Source organism: Python bivittatus, unplaced genomic scaffold (genome assembly GCF_059951505.1).
Source record: "Python bivittatus isolate LINGU-HERP-01145 unplaced genomic scaffold, Pbiv_v1 ctg000850_np1212, whole genome shotgun sequence".
NCBI lineage: Eukaryota > Metazoa > Chordata > Lepidosauria > Squamata > Pythonidae > Python > Python bivittatus.
In genome coordinates this window covers 32,100,138-32,124,095 of record NW_028277112.1, presented here as the reverse complement: position 1 = coordinate 32,124,095, position 23,958 = coordinate 32,100,138, and the positions used below count along the sequence as shown (strand labels likewise).

The 23,958-nt window shown below is 35.1% G+C and overlaps 1 protein-coding gene across 1 annotated transcript in view; it reads right to left on the bottom strand.

Annotated features, from left to right (window-relative positions):
* The window catches only part of CNTNAP4 (contactin associated protein family member 4), a 221,585-nt gene that overhangs the window by 7,764 nt on the left and 189,863 nt on the right, over positions 1-23,958 (bottom strand). The window contains exons 17-22 of the mRNA XM_088129777.1: positions 17,604-17,822; positions 11,041-11,280; positions 9,844-10,068; positions 8,796-8,929; positions 6,717-6,804; positions 125-346 (exon numbers count right to left, since the gene is read on the bottom strand). Coding sequence (XP_087985903.1) covers positions 125-346; positions 6,717-6,804; positions 8,796-8,929; positions 9,844-10,068; positions 11,041-11,280; positions 17,604-17,822 — 1,128 coding nt within the window. The remainder of the gene's footprint in view (positions 1-124; positions 347-6,716; positions 6,805-8,795; positions 8,930-9,843; positions 10,069-11,040; positions 11,281-17,603; positions 17,823-23,958) is intronic.

The following is a 23,958-nucleotide window of genomic DNA, read 5'->3' as shown; positions in this document are numbered from 1 at the left end:
GGATTGGTAGAAGAGCCTAGCATATATGCACTTCTGGCATGTAACAAAAATGACTGACATTCTGAACCATTGTCGTGTATTCTTTTTCAGAGAGTCAAATTAATGAAAACCATATGCTTGGTACCTGCAAATGAATGGGTTGTTTCACTTGATGCTGTATCAGCTCCAGTTAAAGTCCCACAGTTGGATTCCATGAAATGTCCTTTAACAATGACTGGAGCTGAGCTGGGATGGTGCAGAGCAGCCTTCAAAGGAGCAACATGATTGAACTGCACTGAAGAGAGGCATCCAATAAACCCCTGGGAGTTTGCCTTCATGGTATCTGGGTCTACATCGCTATTCTCTGCTAATAAAAAGAAACAGAACACAATTAATCATTGTGAAACGTACAGAACAAAGGGACAGATGAATAATTGAATAATTAACCTTTATCCCTCAGAGTTCCGCATGCTGTGAGAGCACAGGCAAATTTACTTATTTTATTTTTGCCTGTCTTTAACAAAAACACAAGAAATGTAGTCTACACTTTTAAAAAAAAAAAGATGAACAGAATTTGCTCACTAGAGGAGATATTTTAAGTTACATAGCAAGTTCCTAAAGCACAAATAAGAAATTCAGTTCAGATAGTGAAATAAATCCCCCCCTCCCAATACTGAATAAATAACAAACATTCATGGAAATCAATCCCTACCATACATTTGTACACACAGCTGTGAAAAGCTTTTCAATATTCAATCCAAATGCTTTTAAATTTTACTTACTGCAAATACTTTTTTAGTGCTGTGGACATTCTATTTTAATTTTTTTCTTCAATAAAATGTAGTTCTCATGCACAAATACAATAGCTTGATTAAATGTTTACTTGCATGAGTATTCTTAGCTGCTTGAAGTTCAAGCTACCTTATTTTCACAGTACTTTATTCTCAGTTTGCATGGTGAGTAAATACATTCTGACTCAGATAGTATTCACTGCACAAGATGTAATCCTGATAAATACACATTTTCTTGCATGCTAATGCCAAACATCATTTCATAAAAATCAAATCTGTTTCATGTTCTGTAATCTATTACAACACCAATTTTTGCAAATACTATTTTTTTTAACCAAAGCCTTTTTGATGATGGTAATCACTGCTATTGTTTTAGTATACACCTGTATGCTAATTTGTTTCTATCTATAGGATAATATATGCAGAGCTTAATTTTAACATGCCAAGTGAAGATTAAGTTGTGGCAGCATGTCAGATAATGTCTTTATTAGAGCATTCATTGCATGATTTAATACAAATCTTTGTGTAATACTGGAAACCTGAAGAAAAACATTCCTAATGTGAATGAAGCAAACAACTTTATACTGGATAGCAATTCTGAGATTTTAGTCCAACACATCTGGAGGACACCAGGTTGGGGAACACTGATTTCAGTACTATTTCAGTTCCATCCCACCTGATAGAATTATTGTTGTGGGGATAAAATGGCAGTGCAAGTGTGGACTCAGCCAGTGAGATTCTGGACATTTTTATAATCAACCCCATTATCATAGACACTTTGTCTTTTTAGATGTGTTCTTTCATGACTTAGCAGGCACTGGGAATTGATCTATTCTGAAGTTTAGAAAAATTATACTGTACAAGCTGGGGTACAAGGAGAAGCTAGCTAGCTTTCTTTGCACCAATACCATTCTCATATGTTGAAGGTGACTGATCATAGCAGGAAGCCTTCCGTAATTCTGGAGCCTGTCCATATATCTTGCAATAGGTTGCTCAACGTGCCTTTCTGTAGAACCTTGAGCATGAGCTCACTAGCTCTAGATGTCTTACTCCAACACAACTGATGCATAAAATAGATGGGACATGGGATGGGATTGCCTTTGAAGACTACAGTCCTAAGTGTAGTGGCTTCATTTTATGAGATAGGTTATGGTTACTAAATTTTACTAATACCTAAGGCACCTTATTCCTTTTCATCCCAGCCTCATCCTTGAAGTGAGAGAATTAACCAAATCATGATCGTGTGTGTGTGTGTGTGTATAAATCAGACAAGAAAATGAAAACTTTCTAGCTACATGTGAAGTGAACTGTTACCTATAAAAATAAAAATAATGAAAAAGGAAGTTCTAATGAAATGGAATCGATGTGACTATCACTTTCAAGTAAGAATTTTTTAGTGTTATCAATTTTGGATGCCACTTAGAAGTGTTGATACGAATACACACACATACATACACACACACATCTAAAATAAAATATTTTTTAAGTCCAAAAAGTTAACAAATAATGGCAGGCATAGTCTGTCTTTTCTAAATGTAATATACAAAATTAAATGTGGAAAGAATAGCAAATTAAGACTTTAATCTGTAAGAGTCTTATAATTTTAAACTTATACTTGATCTTTTTAGTAGTTTATTTGTACATTAAGGTACTCAGCAAATGAAGATACAGTCATTCTACCTAGTGACCTTAAAAGTGAACCAATATCCATTTTTTTTCTCAGAGGAATAAATGACAGTGGTTAACATATTCATAACACATTACAGTATGTTCAATAGAACAACATATTATGAGACTTCTCTTAGATTGCTGGTTGGCAGATTCATAAATTATTTTTAGACAGTTCTATGAAGTATGCATTTTACATTGACTCTTTTTGTTTGCATGACCTTTTATGCTGTTGCTGAAATTGTTCATAACAAGCACATATCCAATAGTAACAAACTATTAATTCTTGTTACCAAGAAAAGCTACTTATCTGTAAATTAATGTAATTAACAAGATGCAGATGATTTAAATGTTTTCTTTTGCTTTACCTTTAAACTTCACATAGCAAACCATACAAATGCAAATTCTTAAATAAAAGATTATCTTGTTATTTTAAGTATCAGTCTTTCTTTTATGAAATATACTACTAGGAACATAAGCATAAGATATGCTGCTTCTATGTAGCTGAAATCAAGTTAAATTATATGAAGTATTTTCCATTCAGATTTAATAGAAGTAAATTGTACAAGTTCCCACAGTATCTAACAGGTCACTAAGATCTGCTAACTGGAACAGAAGGTTCTCAAAGAACGCTTAGCATTTTATTCCATTGGAGGAAAAGAGGCAAGACACTCGTTGCTGAATTAATTAGGGCCACAGCTATTAATTTTCACACTTAACAGTGAGTGACTCAATCTGAATGTGAGCTCTTTCTAAAGCAGAATCAGCCATATGTTTTCCTGGCCAAAATTAATTGAAGTCAATGCCCTATATCTGAAAGCAACATGCCAACTCTTCTGCCCCATCTAGTCACATTTTTTCTGGTGTTAAAGGAAGCCTACTCTATTTACAGTCCCCCCCCCCCCCCAAATTACATTTATAAAGAAGAAGGCCAGGCACAGTTCTTCAGTTACCAAAGAATCCCCTTGCATCAGATTAATGCCTCCAGTAATCCATTCAGGCTCACATGTTGAGCACTCTGGCTATTCCCCCTGTCCTCACCAGTTTTTTTATGACGACTGCTATAGACACTTGAGTGCCCTAAATGTACATGTCTGCAGAGAGGAAGATATTGTGAGTACACATATTGGATTCACTATTACAGACTTTCAGTAACATTAGCAGGAAATGAGGATTATTGGGAATGCTTGCACTTAAGTAGTCTAGATAAAGGATACCTCAACAAGGCTCAGACCTCCCCTGACTCATCCCATGTCTTGCTTGCCCTGGAACGAAGAGAACTCGCTAACCATTTATTGAGAACAGGAATGAATGAATGAATGAATGAATGAATGAATGAATGAATGAATGAATGATGTCATCTTCAACCTGCCTCAGTTCACCCCAAAAGTAACCTCTGCCTATAGTGTTTTCTGACTTCTAAAGGCCAAAGGAGTGGTGTGCTTTATTTCACTGAATACAAATGCTTCTTCTTCAATTAGTTACTGTATACTGTAGTCAGGATAACCCCTCCATCTGGTTAGTAGTTGCTGCCCTTCAATAATTTCAACCTGGACTCCTTGCCCATTTCTAAAGGGATGGACGTGTAAAAGGCTGGCGTTTTTGGTTTTTTCGTTACAGTATAGGGCCACCACTGGTGAAAGATTTTTTTTTTTTTTGAAAGTTCACTTTTCAAAAGTTGACCTTTTCTTTTCTTTTCTTTTCTTTTCTTTTCTTTTCTTTTCTTTTCTTTTCTTTTCTTTTCTTTTCTTTTCTTCTTTTCCCTTTTCGAATTATTCCAGCTTCTACTTCTAACCCAAATAGCAGGAAGGAAGCAAAAATGATGGTATTTCCCTCCCCTATACCAAGGGGAGACCTGTGTGACAGAAATCAACTTCAAAGGGGAATCAACAGAGCTAGACTCCTGTCTATCAGTGGAAACCACAGATTATCAAAGGGTGGTATATGGAAAAGGAAATGCCATGTGTTTGCTTTCCTGACATGGGTTGAAGGAGCAAAGAAGCCATCAACTGAGAGCTGTAGTAACTGCCATCTGGATAGAATACCTGAATACCATTGTTGCCATAGCCATTGTCATAACCTGAATTGCCATTGTTTCCACATTGAAATCTGGAAAGTGATTTATTGAGCTACTTAATCCCAGTGATCACTGTACTTTTAAGCTGCTTCTGTTGTAGAACTGGCTATTGTGATTTGATTCCTTCTCCATTTAAAGGTTCCTCCAGCAGAACCCAGATTCCCATTCATTCACTTCTTTAAATTCACTCTAGTTTCTTGAGTGGCTAACAGAAATGAACTTTGAATTATTTATTTGTGACTCTAAATGATGTTCAGCATTAAACATGACACAAGTAGAAAAAACAGTAACAGCAATAAAGACAGTATATATTACTATACTGGTGAAGAAACAACCATATATAACCAAAGTGTAAAACACTAATATTAATATGAGGTCACAAATTGCCCTGCCACACAGCCTGGTGAAAGAACCATTTTTAAAGGCTAAATGACAACAGGGTGATGGTTATGTGGATTTTGGATGGGGGCACTTTTCCGCAGGACAGGGGTGGGCACCAAGAAATTACACCAAGTTTATATGATGTTTGTCAGACAAGCTTTAGGTACCCTGAAGAAAGCATTATGTTTCCTAGTAGTAGAAGAATATCACTGTATTTGCTCAACTGCCACTTTACTATGCACCACTTTCATGCAAGCACATCCTTAGTCACGCTCTCTTGCCTTGCTATATTGAGCAACAGCAATGCCTGACCAAAAAATTCTACTCATACTGGTTTGAATGTGATTCTGTTTTAAAAGGTGAACATATTGAAATAAAAATGAAAGTTTGAGACAATGCAAGCACTGAAAGCAAGTTAAATATATGGGATCAGGAAGGTGCACAAATAATTGAAGACTTATTTAATACAAATGTCTTCTTTCCATGAAACTGTGACAGGCAAGGCAGTTTGTTTGTTTGTTTGTTTACAAAACTAGATGCCCAGTCTCTGAAAACTGCTGAAAAATCAGGCACATTGATCTTCTTTAAATGGAAAGGCAGCCCAGAGAAATTGCATGAATTAATTTTTGTCACTACTCCTCTCTGCTTCAGCAAGAGGTTTATTCAGAACCTCAGAAGCAGCTTTTCAGAAGAGTAAATAAGGAGACAGGGATGAAGAAATCACTTTCTGTCTGTACTTTCCAAGTCAATATTTCATATACAAGAGATTTAACATGAAGGAAAGAAAAAAAAAGTTTAGAAATCTATTTTTTTTTTAATTTCCTCTCTCCAAAGCAACAGCACAAAAACAAATTATCCAATCTTGAGTATTTCCATAATATTAGTTTTACTGTCTGATTTTACAAGTCAGCTGAGAATTTATTTGTTCATGTTTGAAGGTGTTATGCTGAAATGTATTAAGCTTTGGAGCACAGATTAAGAAGTTAACAGGTATTATTATTATTATTATTATTATTATTATTATTATTATTATTATATTTTTATCCTGCCCCCCTTTTTTAATATTTGGTCAACTGAGGGCAGTGAAATACCTAATACGTCTGTGGGTATAGCCAATGTTAGAGACCAGGTTTATTTTTTCTTATATGTTTACATTCTTTTGTCATCTACATATTAGCTTCCTGCCATCAAACAATGAAGACTCTTGATTGCTTGGGCTGAATAGGATAGCACACACTAGGGTGCCATGACTATGATTTCATTATGTGTCTTTCAGTATCACATATCTCTTGATCACTCTCTATGGGTTAATCCATTTGGAAACAGAACTTCTCTGACTTTATCCATTAGAGCAGTATTTGTCAATCTTGCTGGCTGGGGAATTCTGGAAGTTGAAGTCCACACATCTTAAATTACCAAGGTTGAGAAAGACTGCACTGAGCATATTGTTCAAAAGGAAGGAATTCTTGCAGTTGCAGCAACCCATTCATTGTCTTTACCTATAATTTGAGTGTGATTTAGCTTTTCCTTTGTTAGATTGCACTAAAAAATGCCATGTTTCATTATGTCTGATTGCAAAATGGAAAAGATAAGTATGAAATTATTTTTAATGGAATCCACTTGCTCATCTTGCTAGAAGCACTTACCAGCGATTATATATGCACTTTGACAAGAATGAAGCTTCCACCTTGATTGTCACTCTCTGCCTAATCAAATGCGAAAAAGAAATGTTTCTCAACAAGATTAGGGTTATTATTTTATATACATCTATATCTATATCTATATATCTGATGACATTTTATCTTTTGCATTATACTTACCAAGGATCTTGCCAAGAATGAGAGACTTGATTGCATTGAACTGAATGTCTGAAGACAGAAAGAACTTCATCCTTTCATTCTGGTTAACCTTCAGTATTGTCCAAGGAAATATAAAAAGTGGCATAATGGAAGAAAATGCAATTAGAATGTGGTATGAGGAAAGATAAAATTGTGGAGGGAAAAGAGAAATAGAAAAAAAGGGTGGGGGGAGCCTGTTACTGATGTCATAACATTTAAGAGAAGAAAGCCATAATATGTGTCTTTCATTAAAAGGAAGGTGATGGTTTTATACACAACTTTACATTTAATACCTTTTTAAACTAATTAATTTTGGTAGCTTCTTTTTATGCATTTTTAAGTTTAGTATAATTGACATTGTTTCTCTTCCAAATATATAGTTCTTACTTTTTGAGAAGGAATGTTACATTCAAAACAGTTAAATATTATGAAAAAGCCCCCAGGCCATTATATCAGTTGTTTGTCATCAAATGGTGGTGACAGCACATATCTGCATTACACCATTTCTTCACCAAATATATTGTTATTGTGAGTAGAGTCTGCCTGATGCTACCATATTCGCATATGATTTATGCAAGTGAATCTTCCAGTCCTCTTAGCAATTGTGTAATGAGGTAGACATAAATACACCTTCCAAGTAACTTTTCATTATTCCCAGCAGAAGAGCATATTACACGAACATAACTAGAACTAATCAATTATAATACATTTTCAAAATCAATTATAAGCTATCTAATTTTTAAAATAAAAGTTGTGTTTTACCCCAGTCCTGTTAAAGGGATAATAAAGCCATGGGCTGCCCTATGTAGATGCTGTCTTACTCTAATCTATGGTCCAACTGATATTATTGGTTTTAATTTAGCACTCAGGAAAAGTCAGCATTCCAGTCTCTAGAATACTTTGGAATATGGCAGCCACATAGCTGAATACATCTTAATCAGGATTTTTTTTTCCCATCCCTTCAAGCTAGGTTTTTTTTTTTTTTTTTTACTCCTGGCAACTGCCTGGACTAGTCTCTGCAGTTTTCTTGGCAGGGTTTTTCAAAAGTGGTTTGCCATTTTCTTCTTCCTAGGGCTGAGACAGAGTGACTGGCCCAAGGTCACCCAGCTGGCTTTGTGCCTAAGTGGGACTAGAACTCATAATCTCCTGGTTTCTAGCCTGATGCCTTAACCAGTACACCAAACTGGCTCTATCTATCAGTTTTACTTATTTTTATTGAAATGTTATATTGCTGTTTAGAACAAATCACAAATGATTTGTATATGAAAATAGAATAATAAAGCACAAACACTAATAAACAATAAAATTAAACATTAAAAAATAATAAAACAAATAACAAGATACTAAATTATACAATGTATGTATGTATGTGTGTGTCTCTGTGTCTGTGTGTGTGTGTGTGTATGTATGTATGTGTGTATGTGTATGTATGTATGTATGTATACACACACACACACACACACACACACCAAAACAGAAGACTATAGTATATGCTTAAACCATCTCTAAAAAGTTCTTAAGGCCTTGATAAGGAGAGATGACTTAAGCAATTGGAACTGAATTATAGAGGACATATGATGCAGGTCTACAGTGATATAGCTGTGAAAGCTATAAGTTCTGCTCCCAAGGCATTGCTTCTAGGCAAATGAATACAGCTTCCAAAGATCTTAAAAGTCAAGTTGATATATGCCAGGGAGACAGGTACCAAAAGTACTTGGACCTCAAACTCTAAGGATTTAATACAAGACACAGTTGTATTTTGACTAAAGCTACTTGGAGGAAAATGGTAAGTGGAGATTAAATGAATGCACATTTACTTGCACCCATTAAATTGCACATTTGTGAATGCTTGGTAAGAGTTACCATTGCATAGTTATTTGTAAATAAGCTGGGAGGATACTTTAAGTAAATATTAAAGATATCTCTTAACTAAGATTCTCAATTTCATGCAGGAGTATGTGCTATATAAATTTATTTTATTAAATCTATACATTTATTTAATTATCTTTGATGCTTGCCCTCTTTAATAACATCCCCTTTCTTCCTTTTTTCTGGTATTACCTCCACAAATAGTTTTTCTTCTTCTCTTTTAATCTTCACACGATGAAGCTGTCCATCAGCCATACTTTTGAAACTGACGCTAAAGATATCGGGATCTCGATGGCTATCTAGCTTATATCTGATCTGTAAACTTCCTAAGCGAATAGGAGAAATCATACATTAGTTTCATGACTAATCTATGCAAAAAACAGCTACATAATATTTTCAGTTTTCAGGATAGCATTTGAAAACCTTGTGTGAGATGGGCAACTACATAAATATGATAAAAATAAATAAAATTTTTAAAAATGATTTTTTGAAAATAATAGTTTAAATATCAGCTAGATAATAAAACTGAGCTGGAAAATTAGACATGAAAAAGATGAAACACATTAGGAGACAGCTTTCTTTATTTCACGAAAGAAAGTAAAGTGTGAATAGCAGCTGGAAAATTTACTATTTTATCAGGCAGCCAGTTCAGTTTAAAAGCACTTTATTGGTAAAATTTCCCATTAATCATATTCTATTCTATTCCTGCAGTTATTTAAGGACTGAAGCCAATACACTACCACTTATATTTAACATGCAGTACTCTACCATTACATGTTTTATGTTCATACATTGTACATTAAACATTCATTGCTTTTGATAAACGGCCACAGCAATTCTTCAAAGAACAGAAAATAAAAACAGCAGTAGCTGTTTTGCAATGCAAGTAGTCTGTAATATTAACATTTTGGTACTAATTCTTTAGTTATTTCTAGAAAAAAAATCATTTAAAAATACACTGCATTTTTCTTTCTAAACAAAATCAGTAGCTAACAATATTGACTGTCTTATAGGAATGTATGACCTCTATTAAAATTGACCCACCATTTATCATATTTGATATTAGTGTATGTTAGGATGATATATTTATTCCCTACCACCAAAAATAAAGCTCTAGAAGGGTAACTTTATGGTCACAGTAGTGAAGCCAAGTATCTAAAGCTAAAAAGTTTTAGAAGGTAATTTCTGGAGTAGGATGCTAATTAATGGTAGCTTTGCTATATCTTTTAAGAGTACATACCATTTTTGGCAAGAATAACTGAAAGATATTCCTTGTAGAATGAGTTTACATAAAGAAGTAAGCTTGGAATCCGTGTTGTTCGAAAGTTCAGTGTAATCGCTTCTCTGGTTAGTGTCATGTCGGGATGGAAAGAAGCTGCATGTGAACTGGAGTTCTTGGCAACATTGTAGGATTCTTGAAAGTTGTATATTACTGATGAACCAGCTCCAAAATATGCAGATATCTCTGAAACAACATGCATTTTGTTTTTTTAATATAAACCTGAAATAATGTATGCCGCTCATTATAATTGTGTTCCCAAAAGAAAGAAATAATAACATAATCATTATTATTTATGAATTGAAATAAGAATTTAAAGAATACACAGTAGTTTGGAGCAAGAACTTAAGAAAAGTAAGATTCCAGATTGTGAATAGAATAGTTAAGTGAACTGCTTCCCCCTTGTACAGATGTTTTAGTAGAACACATATGGTGGAGTGACAGATATGTTTTCACGTTATCATTCCAAGGTTTTTAGTTTGATAGTTTAACTTCTTTTATGATAATTATCTATACAAAACTAGTTGCATTACTGCAATTTAATTCTGCAGGGTATTATATATGGAAGCATATTTTCAAAAAGCGTATATTGCACTTAACCTTTTAAGACACATAAAAAATTACCTAACACAACTGACTGCCACTTTCACAGTTGCTGATCCTTTAATGTTCTTCAATATCTAAGGAAACAATTCTTCTAAAATATTAAAACAACATGGGTTGCTTTCCAAAATATGACTTATTTACAAAACAATCCTATATGTTTAGACAGAGAGATCTGAAGCTTAAGCTTCTGAAAATAATATTCATCCTTGCAAGACAAAAGTGTGGGAAATAGTATTTGTACTCTTCATCTACTCCTAGTATCATTCTATATTAAATTCTCTATCACTTAACATAAACATAAATACATAAACTATATATTGGTTTGGCAGCATTTCAGAAAGTGGGAAGCCTTTGGATCTATACATTGGTAAGAAGCCCTACTGGAGCCTTTCAAGGAAGGTGAGAAAGGACTGTCAACATCTGGAGTTCCAAATCCAATCTCAGAGGGGCAGAACTGTACAATCCCCAAGTAGACATCTTTTAAAAATGTAACATACAGATACTGATTTCCTTTGATATTGTATATAAAATAAATTTACAATTCATGCTTGCCTTTCTTACAGAATGGCCCTGTATATGCAGAAAAAGTGCAATCACAAGAGAATCCATTGTATTTCTCTTTGCATTTTCCTCCATTGTGACATAAGTTACCATAGCTGCTACAATGTCCAGGACAACCTGGCTTTACACCAGGGGTTACTTTGGCTCTTTCTTCCAAATCAAGGGCTCCTCCATTTAATTGTAAAAAACGAATACATCCCAAAAATCCTTTTTGTCTTGATGCCGTCCCACCTGCAATGAATAGAAATGTATATAAACTTAAGAACTACAATAACTCTGCATGTAAAAACACCTGGAAATATTTATAAGTCACAGAATATGTATGAATGTTGACCCTTTTTTGTCTTATAAGTATCTGTTACCTAAGAGTTGGTAGTGCAAGATAGAATAGAAAGGAATAGAAGAAATTGATGTATGTGAGCATTACTGATGGTGGCAAAAAAGATGGATGGACCTAATACTGTAATGAAAGTAAGATAGGAAATAATTTTTCAACATTTTTCAAGTTAAGACCTCCTCCCCAAATTTTATCAGTATAGCTGCCTTGACATCAGCTTCCTCATTTTCCAATCTTCCTTTCCTTGCCTTTTCAGAAACATGCAAAGTAGTAAATTGTGAAGTACAAAAAGCTAGGAAAAGCTACAGATTATATTTTTTTGACTATGCAGAGAAAGTTTTTGTCATGCATGGATTTACACAAGCATTTTAGACCCATCATCATGATTGGTTCACCCATAAGAAACAGGATGGACTGTCTAATTCATTATATTGACACAGTTTCACCTTAATATTCATTCTCTCTCCTGCTTGCTTTACAAAAGTTCTTTGAGGCAATTGAGGCTCTCATGAGCTACAAGAAAATAAATATTTGTGCTATTCTAGCTCTTCCAGGAAACAGCGGTTTAAAAGTCGAGTTTCAGGAAGCAATCTTCAAGAGGTGGAAGGTAAGACAATAAATAAATAAGCAAAGAAATCTTTCTACCTAGTGTGACAAGGTCAGAAAAGGTTTAATTACTAATTTAAGAGTTGCTGAAAGCTAAACATTGTACTCCAAACAATCCTCTAGGACTGGGAAAAGTTTGGCAGCAGGAAATTATTGATTTTTTTTTTTAAAAAAAGCTGTTTCAAACATACATGAACAAGATGTGAATCCATGAATTAATTAATTCAATTTAATTAATTTTTGTTTCCATTCAGATATATTAGCAGATAATTAATGCATTTTGCAATTAATGCATTTTTCAATGCTTAGCCACAAATATTTGCCATAATTGTAGCTTGTAAATATTACATAACTTTTCTATTTTTTAATTTTCTATTACTCTTACCTTTGTAACACTATGTATTGAAGTATGCCTTATGGAGATACTGCACTATATTCATTTTGTATTCCTACTTACTGTTCAGTACAGTATCACTACCACCATACCTTTCATAGGAAAGAAGCTTTAATGGAATAAAAAAAATGAATTAAAGTTCCCAGAGTTACCAAAAAGAGTAAAACTTAAGGAAAAACATTAATGAAGGATTTTCTTGTTAGCAGCTGGACCTATGAAAGGAAAACTAGACTTATCTCCATGCTGGAGTTATAAGAAATCATATGAAAATATTTTCTTGTGACAAAGTGGAATATCCCCCAAAATATTTTATTATCAACTTAATATCCAGATGTTCTTATTATCTAAATCACATTCCTACAGTAATAACTATTTCTGTAATTAAACACATACAAAGAGACACATATACACATCTGCTTTTAGAGAACACTATAGACATGAAAGATCTTTTATCTTTTAAGTTCATTACAATTAAATCATATCCCCAAATTATTGCAGTTATGGGTTTGCTAAATTAGGCTTTGCCTTAAAGGTAATCAGTCAAGACATTAAAACTGATCTTTCAGAATAAATCAGACTTGTCTATTACATTATGGTATCAGGTTTTTTTATTGTTGTTGTTCAATCGTTAAGTCATGTCCGACTCTTTGTGATCCCATGAACCATATCGCGCCAGGCCTTCTTGTCCTTCACTTCCTCCCGGAGTTTGCTCAGTTTCATGTTCGTTGCTTCAGTGATGCTATCTAACCATCTGATCCTCTGCTGTCCCCTTCTTCTTTTGCCTTCAATCTTTCCCAGCATCAGGGTCTTTTCCAAAGAGTCGTCTTTTTGCATTAGGTGGCCAAAGTATCTGAGCTTGAGCTTGAGTATCAATCCTTCCAATGAACAGTCAGGGTTGATTTCCTTTAGGATTGACTGGTTTGACCTTCTAGCAGTCCTATACAAAATCATAGAAGGAGGATTCTGCTAGGCGCAAACAGGACTGCTTACAGCAGAGGTCCATAGTCTGCTGGGTGCAAATTGCCTGACCTTGTTCAAAGAATTAAGGGTGGTCTTCTTCCCTTGAAAGTTTCTACCAAATTTCAGTGACTCAGTGGTTGGGATAGCAAAAAAATATATAGTAAAACATTTCCAACTTACAGGACAGAAGTGGTTCCCCTCTTAAAATCATTGCCTGGGCTTCCTTCTAGCACTATTTATTTATTTTGTTATTTTTCTGACTCTTTTTTTTTGATCATCAGGCACACAGACAACATGCTCACTGAAGATCATGGTATAGCCAGCTAGTACACAGCCTACATTCCACATCATGTATCCATCACACTTCCAGTGTACTTTTCCCTCTTGCCACCATATCTTTCTCCCAAGCACTTTTGTTCTAAGGCTGAGATCGGAACAATTCCATGTGTGATCAGACAGCAATATTTCTGCCTTGTCTGCTTAAAATGGACAATTTCGGGGTCTCCACCTCTGTATACAGATATCCTATGTCATGTTTATGTATGTAGGAGAACCTTATTCACTCTGCAATAGCCATTCCCTAATTCAACAGTGGACCGAATTCCAGGCTTTACCCCTTTATTCATAGCATCCTAAAGTTGGAAGGGACCTAAGAGGTCACCAAGTCCAACCTCCTGCACACTGCCAAATTCACTACACCATCCCCTGTAGATGAGTATCCAGCCTCTGTTTCAAAACCTCCAGTGAAGGGGAAGAAACCACTCCATACAGTAATCTATTCTACCAACTGACAGCTCTTACTGGCAAGAAGTTCTTCCTAATGTCTTATCTGTATCTATATCTTTGAAATTTCATTCCATTAATTCTACTCTTACCCTCTGGAGCTGGTGAGAATAAGTCTGTACCTTCTACAATGTGACACCCCTTCAGAGATTTGGAGACAGCTATCATGTCCCCTCTCAACCTTCTCTTCTGCAAGCTAAACATACCTACAGTAGGTCTTTTAATTGTTCCTTGTAGGATTTGGTTGTCAATCCTTTCAGCATTGTGGTAGCCCTGCTCTGGATTTGGTCCAGTTTATCAATGCCCTTTTTAAACTGTGGTGTGCATATCTGAACACAATACTCCAAGCAAGGCCAGACCAAGGCAGAGTAGAGCAGGATACCTACTTCAGCCACCCAGTGCAAGTGATCTTAATTTTCTACTCAATATTTGCCTGAAATGATGGTATTGTTTCATCTTCCTCCGCTGTCTTCTCATAGATCTTCATGGTTTTAATTCTTTTCCACTTTCTCATGGTGAATGGATGGGTAGCAATAATGAATGGGCAGTTACAGAGAAATCTTTCCTCTTTACCAAGCAGTGAGAAATCTCTCTCTAAACATGTGGGCGTATGTGTTTATGTGTTCCTTTCTTTCAATGGGTAAATGGGGAATAGTGAACCTATAGCTTGCAGGATCATAATCCTAGGAAAGAGATTGGTATCTCTGGAGTGGATTATGTTTCCCAGTGACTCCATTTGCAACCCTCCAATTTGTGTATTAAAAAAAAAAGAGAAATCAGTTTGCTGAGAGTGGTGTTATATGATTTGCTTTCCACTCTCTAAACTTACTCCCAATTAGGTTCAGTGTTAGATCAAACCCTAATACTATGATTAAGCAAAGAGGTTAGCATGCTGATTGCAAGGAACAGTTCCCTTGAAAAAATGAACTTGATGTCCTCATACACTGAAAGCAGTCTGGCAGGCATGCCCAGCTGAAAAGGAATCTGCCTTCAGTAATATCTTCCAGCATCCCGTGTGTGCAGTTACAGGGAATAAAAATAAATAAAATAAAAATATTAAAAAGGGCTCAAAGTATCTTTTCAAACTAAGATTATGCTGACGTTCCCTTCAACGTTTCCCATTAACATGCTGACTGCTGGGTCTTGGTAAAAGAATGACAGATATAGCAAAAGGGCATAAGGTTTGTATAAGGTAATCTTGCCAGAAAGGTGTCCTGATATGCCTTTCAAAGGCCAGAAAAATCCTTGATGTAGGAGAAAAAATTGCTTGCCCTAGGCCTAGAACATTAAGTTTCATCTTTACCTATTTTCTCTGCTTCCATTTTTTTTTCTTATTTTGCCAAAACACTTATTGCTCAAAGTTCTCAATGTCATGAAAGTTTCACATCCTAACTCTAATGCCTACAATAAAACAGTCTAGATTTCCACTTGTTCGCAAATCTCTACTTGGTACTGCAACCAAAAGCCCAGTGCACCTCCTTAGTACTCAGGTTCTGTGGGTTAAGAAGTTGTGTATCTAGTTAGTAGTCAGTAGCCCACTTAGTAGCCCAGTTCTCTGGGCTTTGTGAGATCAGTACTGAAGTATTAATCTGTTTTTCTACAGAAGTTTGACCCCAAATCACAGTGAGGCTTCCTCAGCATAACAGATCAAAAGTGAAGATTGACTTGCAATATTTCTAGTCTAAGATTTGAATATAGGACAATTGGGTGTTATTTGGAGATTTCTTGTTAATTTCTAGTGTTAATTAATTGGATACTGCCTTTATTTTGATTGCTCTGCCTCATCTTCTTGCTGTGTGGGCCTGACTGGATGGTAGATCTTGTCTAGCTCCATTGATCTGTTGATGGTCCATTTATTTAAATGTTAGGCTTCTAGAAATTCTCTGGCACTCCTGCTATTTGTGTGATCTATTATTTCTATGTTCTCCCAGTCAAATGTGTCATTTATACTGAACTTGCAAACTTGCTTCTTTACTGCAGTTACATGTCCTTAATTCTTTAAGAAATCCATAAATTGTGCACCAATGACCTCACCAACCCAAATAAAGAGGCTAGGGTATTTTTGTAATGTTAGCAAGTGTACAAAGGCAAAGAATGGAAGGCTAATACAAAGAGAGAGGTATTCTTTAAAATAAAAAAGAATACCAGAAAATGGATATTCAACTCTTTTGGATGGTAACTTTAGCTCTGATGGTTCATGTTTGCAACTGGGGTACATTTCTAGGTTTAGTTCTAAATCCAAAGGCACCCATTGCTGCAGTGGCCATTTCCCTTACACAGTTAAAGCAAGTGTGCAATTTCTCAAAATGTCACATTTGAATTTGTCCTTGAAAATGTATTTAGCAGTTTCATCTAATCCAGAATGCTGCAGCAGACTGTTAATTAAAGCTGATTATAGGAGAGTGCCATTTTTTTGTTACAACATTTTCATTGGTTAACAATTCACAGTTCAAGGTGTACTTTATGACCTATGAAGCCCTATCTGAATGACCACATTCTCCATGAGTGCTTTTAAGATCCTCCACAGAGGCTCTCCTTTTTTCTATCTCACCACCATCAACCTTCTCAAAGAATAATTGCACAGATATTTCAGGATATTTGAGGAACTGCCAACGGTAAAAAGTATAATGACTAATGTTTCAATTCCTCCAAATCCTAGAGAACAGGACAAAAGAACAGGACCTTCTGTAAAAAAGCAAGAAGTGAAAAATCCAACTGAGCTGAAGATAAAAATATATTTCAAAACACAAGCTTACACTTAGGTATTAAAAAGGAAAAAAAACTTGGGCAAAATATTACATTATATCAAAAGGGGATTTTTGTCAGTTTGGGTCATAAATGTTTGTCTTGCTTTAAGTATAGTTTATTTATTCCTTACAGGTATAACACTGTTAGTTTGTTTAATCCAGCTTGTATACAATGTGTGTCTTCAGAAATATTTCAGTTAAATCTACACATTTTATATTTCCTTATACATTGACTACTAAATGAAGTCTCATTTTCATACAACAGGAATCTTGTGCCTTTGATTTGGGGTTATCTTTGTCTAAACAGGTAGCAGCACCTTGTCTGGTTCTAAACCTCAGCAGGGTCAAATTTGGGTAATATCTGGATGAGAGACCAGCAGGTAATAAGAAGACTGTGTGCTAGACTGGAAAGTTAAAAAAAAAAAATCAAACAAACCTACACTATTTTGGAATGGCAAATTCCATACGGTTGCCAAAATATGAATTAAATCCATGAAGTGTAGTTGACATTTTGCCTGTTTATAGAGATTCTTTTCATTCTGAGGCATCATCTTATAATAGAAACTACTTTCAGTTAAGACATATTTACATGCAATATGCAAACTGTTTTATATTACCTAAAACATATTGATCTATTTTTTTCCGAAGAAAATCAATGGATATTAATGATGTAATTGTTTATATTACTTTGAATATTCCTAAAAATATTCTGTAAAGATGAACTTACCAACAAAGAGCTGACTGTTGAGCTGCAAACGGATATGCCCATCAGATGGAGCTGTGTGAGTCCTTTGAGGGAGCTGGTCTACTTGCAGCGATGCCTCTTTGATGTTTCTTTCAGCCTTCACATAGTGCCACTGGTTGTCATTTAAGGGAATGGGTGACTGCACTGTGATTTCATTAGGCCCATTTCCCACATCAAATGAAAATGTCACTTCAAGTGGTGCTATAGAAGATAAAAATAAGTAAGACAGTTTAGAATGAGAATCATACACACACACACACACACACACACACACAATCTTTAAAAATAATACTGAAAACATGGTATACTCCTCTTTTCTTTTGGTTATAAATCAATAACAAGATCAATGTAGTTTGTTGGAAATATGACTTTATACATCTATTTTGATGTTCTTATTGGATAGGTGCTAAAAATAATAATTTATTAAAAACTAGAAAGATAACGTAGGTGTAAAATTACAGCAGGAATAATGCATGTGAATATTAACCAGCTAACTCTAATTTGCTTTCTGAAATGTAAACATATAGATATATAATTTGATTTTCTGGAAATAAAATAATATTTTAACTGAAATATTGTATTGGACAGGTATTAAACTGATTTCTGTCACCTAGTTTTAATAACAATTTCAACCCATCTAGAATTATTTCAAGAGCGTAGAGTATTTTTAAATATTGTATATGCCAAATATTTTAAAATCTGCCTATAAATACTTCCAATTTTTTAAAAAGAACTGCCATAAATGATCCAATTAAATATTGTCTTGCAAAAGATTCTTCTCTATTCATAAAACTGTTGTACGTATTCCAGTTACAACCTAGGTTTGCACTGAGGTAAAAGTGAAAACTCACATCAATTAAAACAGGCAACCCAACAACTTGGCACAGCCAATCGCATTGTAGATGTTGTCATACAAAATTTCTAGAACACATTGTCTTATTCAATGACAAACATTTTTTAAAAGCTGATAAATTTAGCCTGGATGTGTCCAGGAACATAATTACATCACTCCCATGTCCCTTAGAAATCTTGGCAGCCCAAACTCTTTTTTTGGGGGGGGGGAAGAAATATAGCTTCCTTTTGATTTACAAGGACAGGGGCACCAACAATGGGGGAACATTCACTTATTTGTTTACTTCTTTTATGATATTTGTATGCCACCTAAGCTAAAGACTCTTTGTAGATAATAGGGGTGTTCACAACTTCAAAAGGCCATTTTCTGTTACTGCAGCTTCAGTTGAAACAAAATGGCCCATTGCTTCCAAATACTGGAGCATGACAGCCATGCCTCTCCAGTCCAACTGACAAATGAGTGTCCTGTAATGACCAGGACATGCTTAGAAGTCTGTTTGTCAAGATACAGTGGTCAATGAAACAAAGGTAGGGACAGCAGAGACATCCTGATTTTACTTTCTTATATTAATTGTACATGATTCCTGACTATGTGAAAAGACAATTAAGCATGACTTTTCTGATTTGATTTTTCTTTGTAGGCCAAAACTCTGAATGCACTGCAGTCCAATCATATTTAATATGAAGCAGAAAGGACAATATTGTTAGATTCCATTTTTCAATCACACATTGTTCAGAGCTGTTTTCAGTCAGGTTTTGGCATTGCCTGTTTGGGGAAAAGCTTTCAACAGCTTCCTCTATATTGGCTGTGGCTCTGCAGATTATTTTAAATCACTTCACAGAGAACATCACTGACCTATGTGGAATTTTTGCATGCAGAATGTGTTTGCATATTATTACAAGTATGCAGTGCTGAGGATTCTTTGAAGGAAAGCATACACATAGAATTATGACCAACATTTTCACACATACTGGTTAAAAAAAAGGTAGTTCTGAATCAATCAACTCTTAATATTATTCCCAAGCTAAAAGTATTCTATGAATAAAAAGTATTTTCTAGCAGGATAGTAACTATCTTTAAGCTATCCAATAACATAGAAAAGGATATATATAGAATACACTGTTTGCTCTAGTCCTGGACTATGTGGGTACTCTGGCGTAAACAAGGATTCCGTATACGTTTTGCTCTCCCACATGAATGTCTTACAATAGGTTGCTCTGGTAATGTTTATCAGCAGATTCACAACTTCTTAACTTTACTTGATTGCTGTATGCCACCCAGAGTTGCTTTGTGTGAGATGGGCAGCTATACAAATGTGATGTAAAAATAAATAAATAAAAATAAATAAATAAATCTCAAATAGTCCATTTTGCATTCCTATTTGCTGGGATGTTCCCTCCCCCCCCCCCCCACTAGCAGTGCCATCAAAGATGCTCTGATGACAGGTCATGGAGTCAATACCCATGCTAGGCAAAAGGATAAGTGAAGTCTGCCCTCTGATATGTAATATTATGTTCTGTTGTTGTAGATGTTCAGAAGCATAGCAACTGTTGGACTATTACATTCATCCTCTTTTATATTATGTTTACACTAGGCAGAAATCCAAGCAATTATCAATTTTGACATGTTGAAGTTGAACCTTAGTAATACAAACTAGAAATTGCACAATTTTGTTGATTACAAATTTATGGTGAGCTAACATGTAAGTTTATGCTAAAGAAATCAATAAGTTATCTCTGAGTTGAAAGAAATGTCTCTCTGGATTGTGTTAATATCCTGCCACATCCATTGTCTGAAACAGAAGTTAACTGAAAAGTTAAATTCAAGTGTAAATTTAGCTGAAAAGTCATCTGTTTGATTAGACATCCGTTTCTGTAAGGAATCGTCACAGACCATTTGTTGGCTATTCTGGGCATTCAGCTATGACAATCCAACATTTGGATGAAAGCTACTCCTGTGAATCTACTGTTTTGCTTTTGCTCCCTGACAAAAATGTTAGTTGCTTTGAGTGCTTCCCGAGTAAAAAGACAGGACATACATGAGTTTGCATATAATCAGATTTAGTAACATAATTGCCCCTCTCCCCCAGCACACATATACTTTTCTATCCAATGGAGCTACTCATTGTAGACTGTTTGACTCATCTCATTTTGAGTGATGTGTTACTATACTGAAAAGAATATTCATGAGAAGTAGTCAAAAATATATTTGTTTTTCAAGAATATGTGTTGTGAAAAAATATACCTTTAAAATGAATGAATGAATGAGTGAATGAATGAATGAATGAATGAATGAATGAATGAATGAATGAAGATAATGCTGGCTGCTATATAAAGCTTTAAGTAGCAGGTTTATATATTTCATGTGCTGCACATATACCTGATGAATACAACTGAAATCAATAACCCAGCATGGAGTAGCAATGTCATTTATATTCAGAGTTTAGTACATTGGTGAGAACCAGTCAATTGGATTCTGTTCCCTGTGCCTCAATTAAGAGAACTTATTTTCCAATCATATTGGAAGCAGGGCTCCTTTCTGAAATCAATTATTGACTCTGCATAAAAATCAGTGGCACTGTTTGGTGCCTAAAAAAACAATCAGCTTTCTGATAGCAAAATAGTCAAATTAAATATGTTGGGCCATCATTAACTGAAGATGGGACTCCCAATGGGCAAGGATTTGGTTGAAAGGTGTGATAAATTAGCGAGAGAATAGAAACACAAATCTTCAGACAAGATTCTCATGGAAGCAGTCAATTGCATATATAATATACATTCCTGGGTCAATGAAATAATCTGCTTCGAAAATTAGAGAATTAAAACACAGATAATTAGCATTCTTTCTAACCTTTCTAAAATTGAAAGCAGACTCCAAAAATACCAAATGAAGTAATGATTTAAAAATGCCTGGAAGAAATAAAATATATCAATATATAAATATACACCTGCACAATGAGGCTTGCAAATTCCTATAAGCTTTTGGCATCTTTAGCAACTGTTGGAACCTACTGCTGATTGACATCACTCCCTCTCCCCTATTTTTTCTTAGTTCAATATTTGGAGCATTGCTGAAAATCTGGGACTATGAAGATAGCCTATTTAAACCTTATTTCAAAAAAATAGATGAAAAAAACATGGACTCTTCAAAAATAAATGAATTCAGAAGCTGATATTTATGTATAAGGCTGTACGTTACAACTGACCTATATTCTGTGTCTAGAATGCATGCTTGATGAAACTGGCAATGTGGATTGGTGTATCAAAGTAATGGAAGCCAAATTAAAAGGTAGAAAACAGGTCAAACTCATTCAGTTACTACGATTCAAAGGACACCTTAATTGACAGATAACATTGGTAAAGAGAACAGCAACATAAGTTCAATGAAAAATCTGAAGAAATAGGTTTTCTTCACCAGAAATTGAAAGCATAAAATCATCCACACCCTTAATATCTTAGCAGAGAGGCAATTCTGCTGTCATGCTATCTGCATTAAGAAGATCCATGATCACTGACTGGATATGTGTTAATTCAAAGACAAAATTCAAAGGCAAACAAATTACCCCTCATATTACATCTTTGGATACAATCATAAAATTGAGTCAAAATCATATTGAATTAACTCCTTGAATTGTACATTTGAATTGAATCATCTCTTGAAACTGAATCACAATTCAAATTAGATCTTGGCTGATTCACAGGTCCCTAATATCATTGCATTTGAACACCAAAACTGCAGCATGATAACTTAACCTTAACTACATTTACTATAAAGTCACCCACCTAGCTTTGTGCCTAAGGCAGGACTGAAAGTCATGATCTCTTGGTTTTTAGCCTGATGCCTTAATCACTATACCAAACTTCTCTTCAACAGCCTTCCTGATTTTTTTTTCTCTACCCCTCACCGGAAGAACTTTTAGAAGAACTGATGATGGGGTGGGGGGGCAAGTGTTGCCATATAAAATATATCTATTATACTACCTGCCAGAGATGAGGTAATTTCAATTTCTGGAAATAAGAACCATATCTTTGCCCTATCTATGCATGGAACAGTATATATTTAGTACACATCTTCTCTTTTTTCAGTTCCTGACCACAGTGCTTCCTTAAGGGCAGAGCAGCAAATGCAATATCAACACTGCTGTCCCATTATGAGGCTGTAAAAATGGTGTGAAGGCACTTTAACAAATTCAAGAAAGGACAGGATAAATTCTCAAAATGTGGAATTTTGTTAGGCTTCAGGATCCACATTTTTAACAGACAGTAGAATAGGAGTCTTTAAAAAAAAATAGCTTGTTACTTTTCCGCTGCAAGGAAGCAGGAGTTGTCATCCTAACAAAAATGCATTCAAAACCTCTGCAGATGCAGTCTGATTTGAGATGACACCAGACAGGGGAAGGAGCACTGCTACTTTTTGGTGCATACAGGAGCATGAGTGAGGTACTTGCTGGCAACTCATAAAGCATCAGACAGGTCCTGCATTGTGCACTATATGCATTTTGGCACAGCACTACCTGCAAGAAATAGCAACATTTCTCTGCGATATGTTCATCTTCACTTTGGTCCACCAATACCCCATAAGATTCTGATTATAGTTCTTAAGATCCTAACCTGAATATGTAAAACACAATGCTCTATTATATCCAGATTTCATGGCTCTTTGATGGTAATACATCACTGTATTTTATGGTAGTTCCCATCAGTGTAACAGATGGCAAGGCAATCATATTGTTGTTCAATATGACAAAGCATCAGAAAAAGAGTAAATTCATGTCCTCTAGCCTACTACATTGCGAGGACATTTTGATCTAAAGTTCATCAGCTATCATATTCCACAGTAAGTATCTGAATAACTGAACAGCAGCTCTTTTTGAAAGGTAGTGGGTAAAATTGTTGTTGTTGTTGTTTTTGTTGTTGTTGTTGTTGTTGTCAAACCTTCTCCCATCTTATTTTCAGAAATCCTAAGTCCACTATTGAAAGACGTAGAGAATGTATTTATTTCTTCATGTGTTCTATCTGGTTTCTCTTCAGATCATATATTTCATCTCAAGATGGCGTGCAAAGCATTGCTTTTTCCAAATTTTTCCCATAACAACATCTCTGTGAGGAAGGTTGGGGAGAGGGCTATCATGGCTAAGGATTGACTTGAATCTGGATCACCTTGATTCTAGTTCAACACTTGAGCCATAACATTAGACTGGCTCAGCCGGTCTATGCAAATTCTCCATCTTTGATTTCTGTTCTTTTAGTGTTTGGAAGCTAAAAAATAACTTGAATCTGGGGTGTTGGCAGACTGCCTTCCAGTTTCAAAGCCTTACCAACTTAACAGTAACTGTGGGGAGCAAATACTATATGCTAGTCTTTGCCAACCAGCAAATTTCAATGGTGAAGTCTGTTTTCTAACTTGACGTACTGTCCTTTTCTTCAACTTTTCAAATATTTCCCTGGTATGGCCTGAAACTACATGTTATCAGAAAAACAGAAT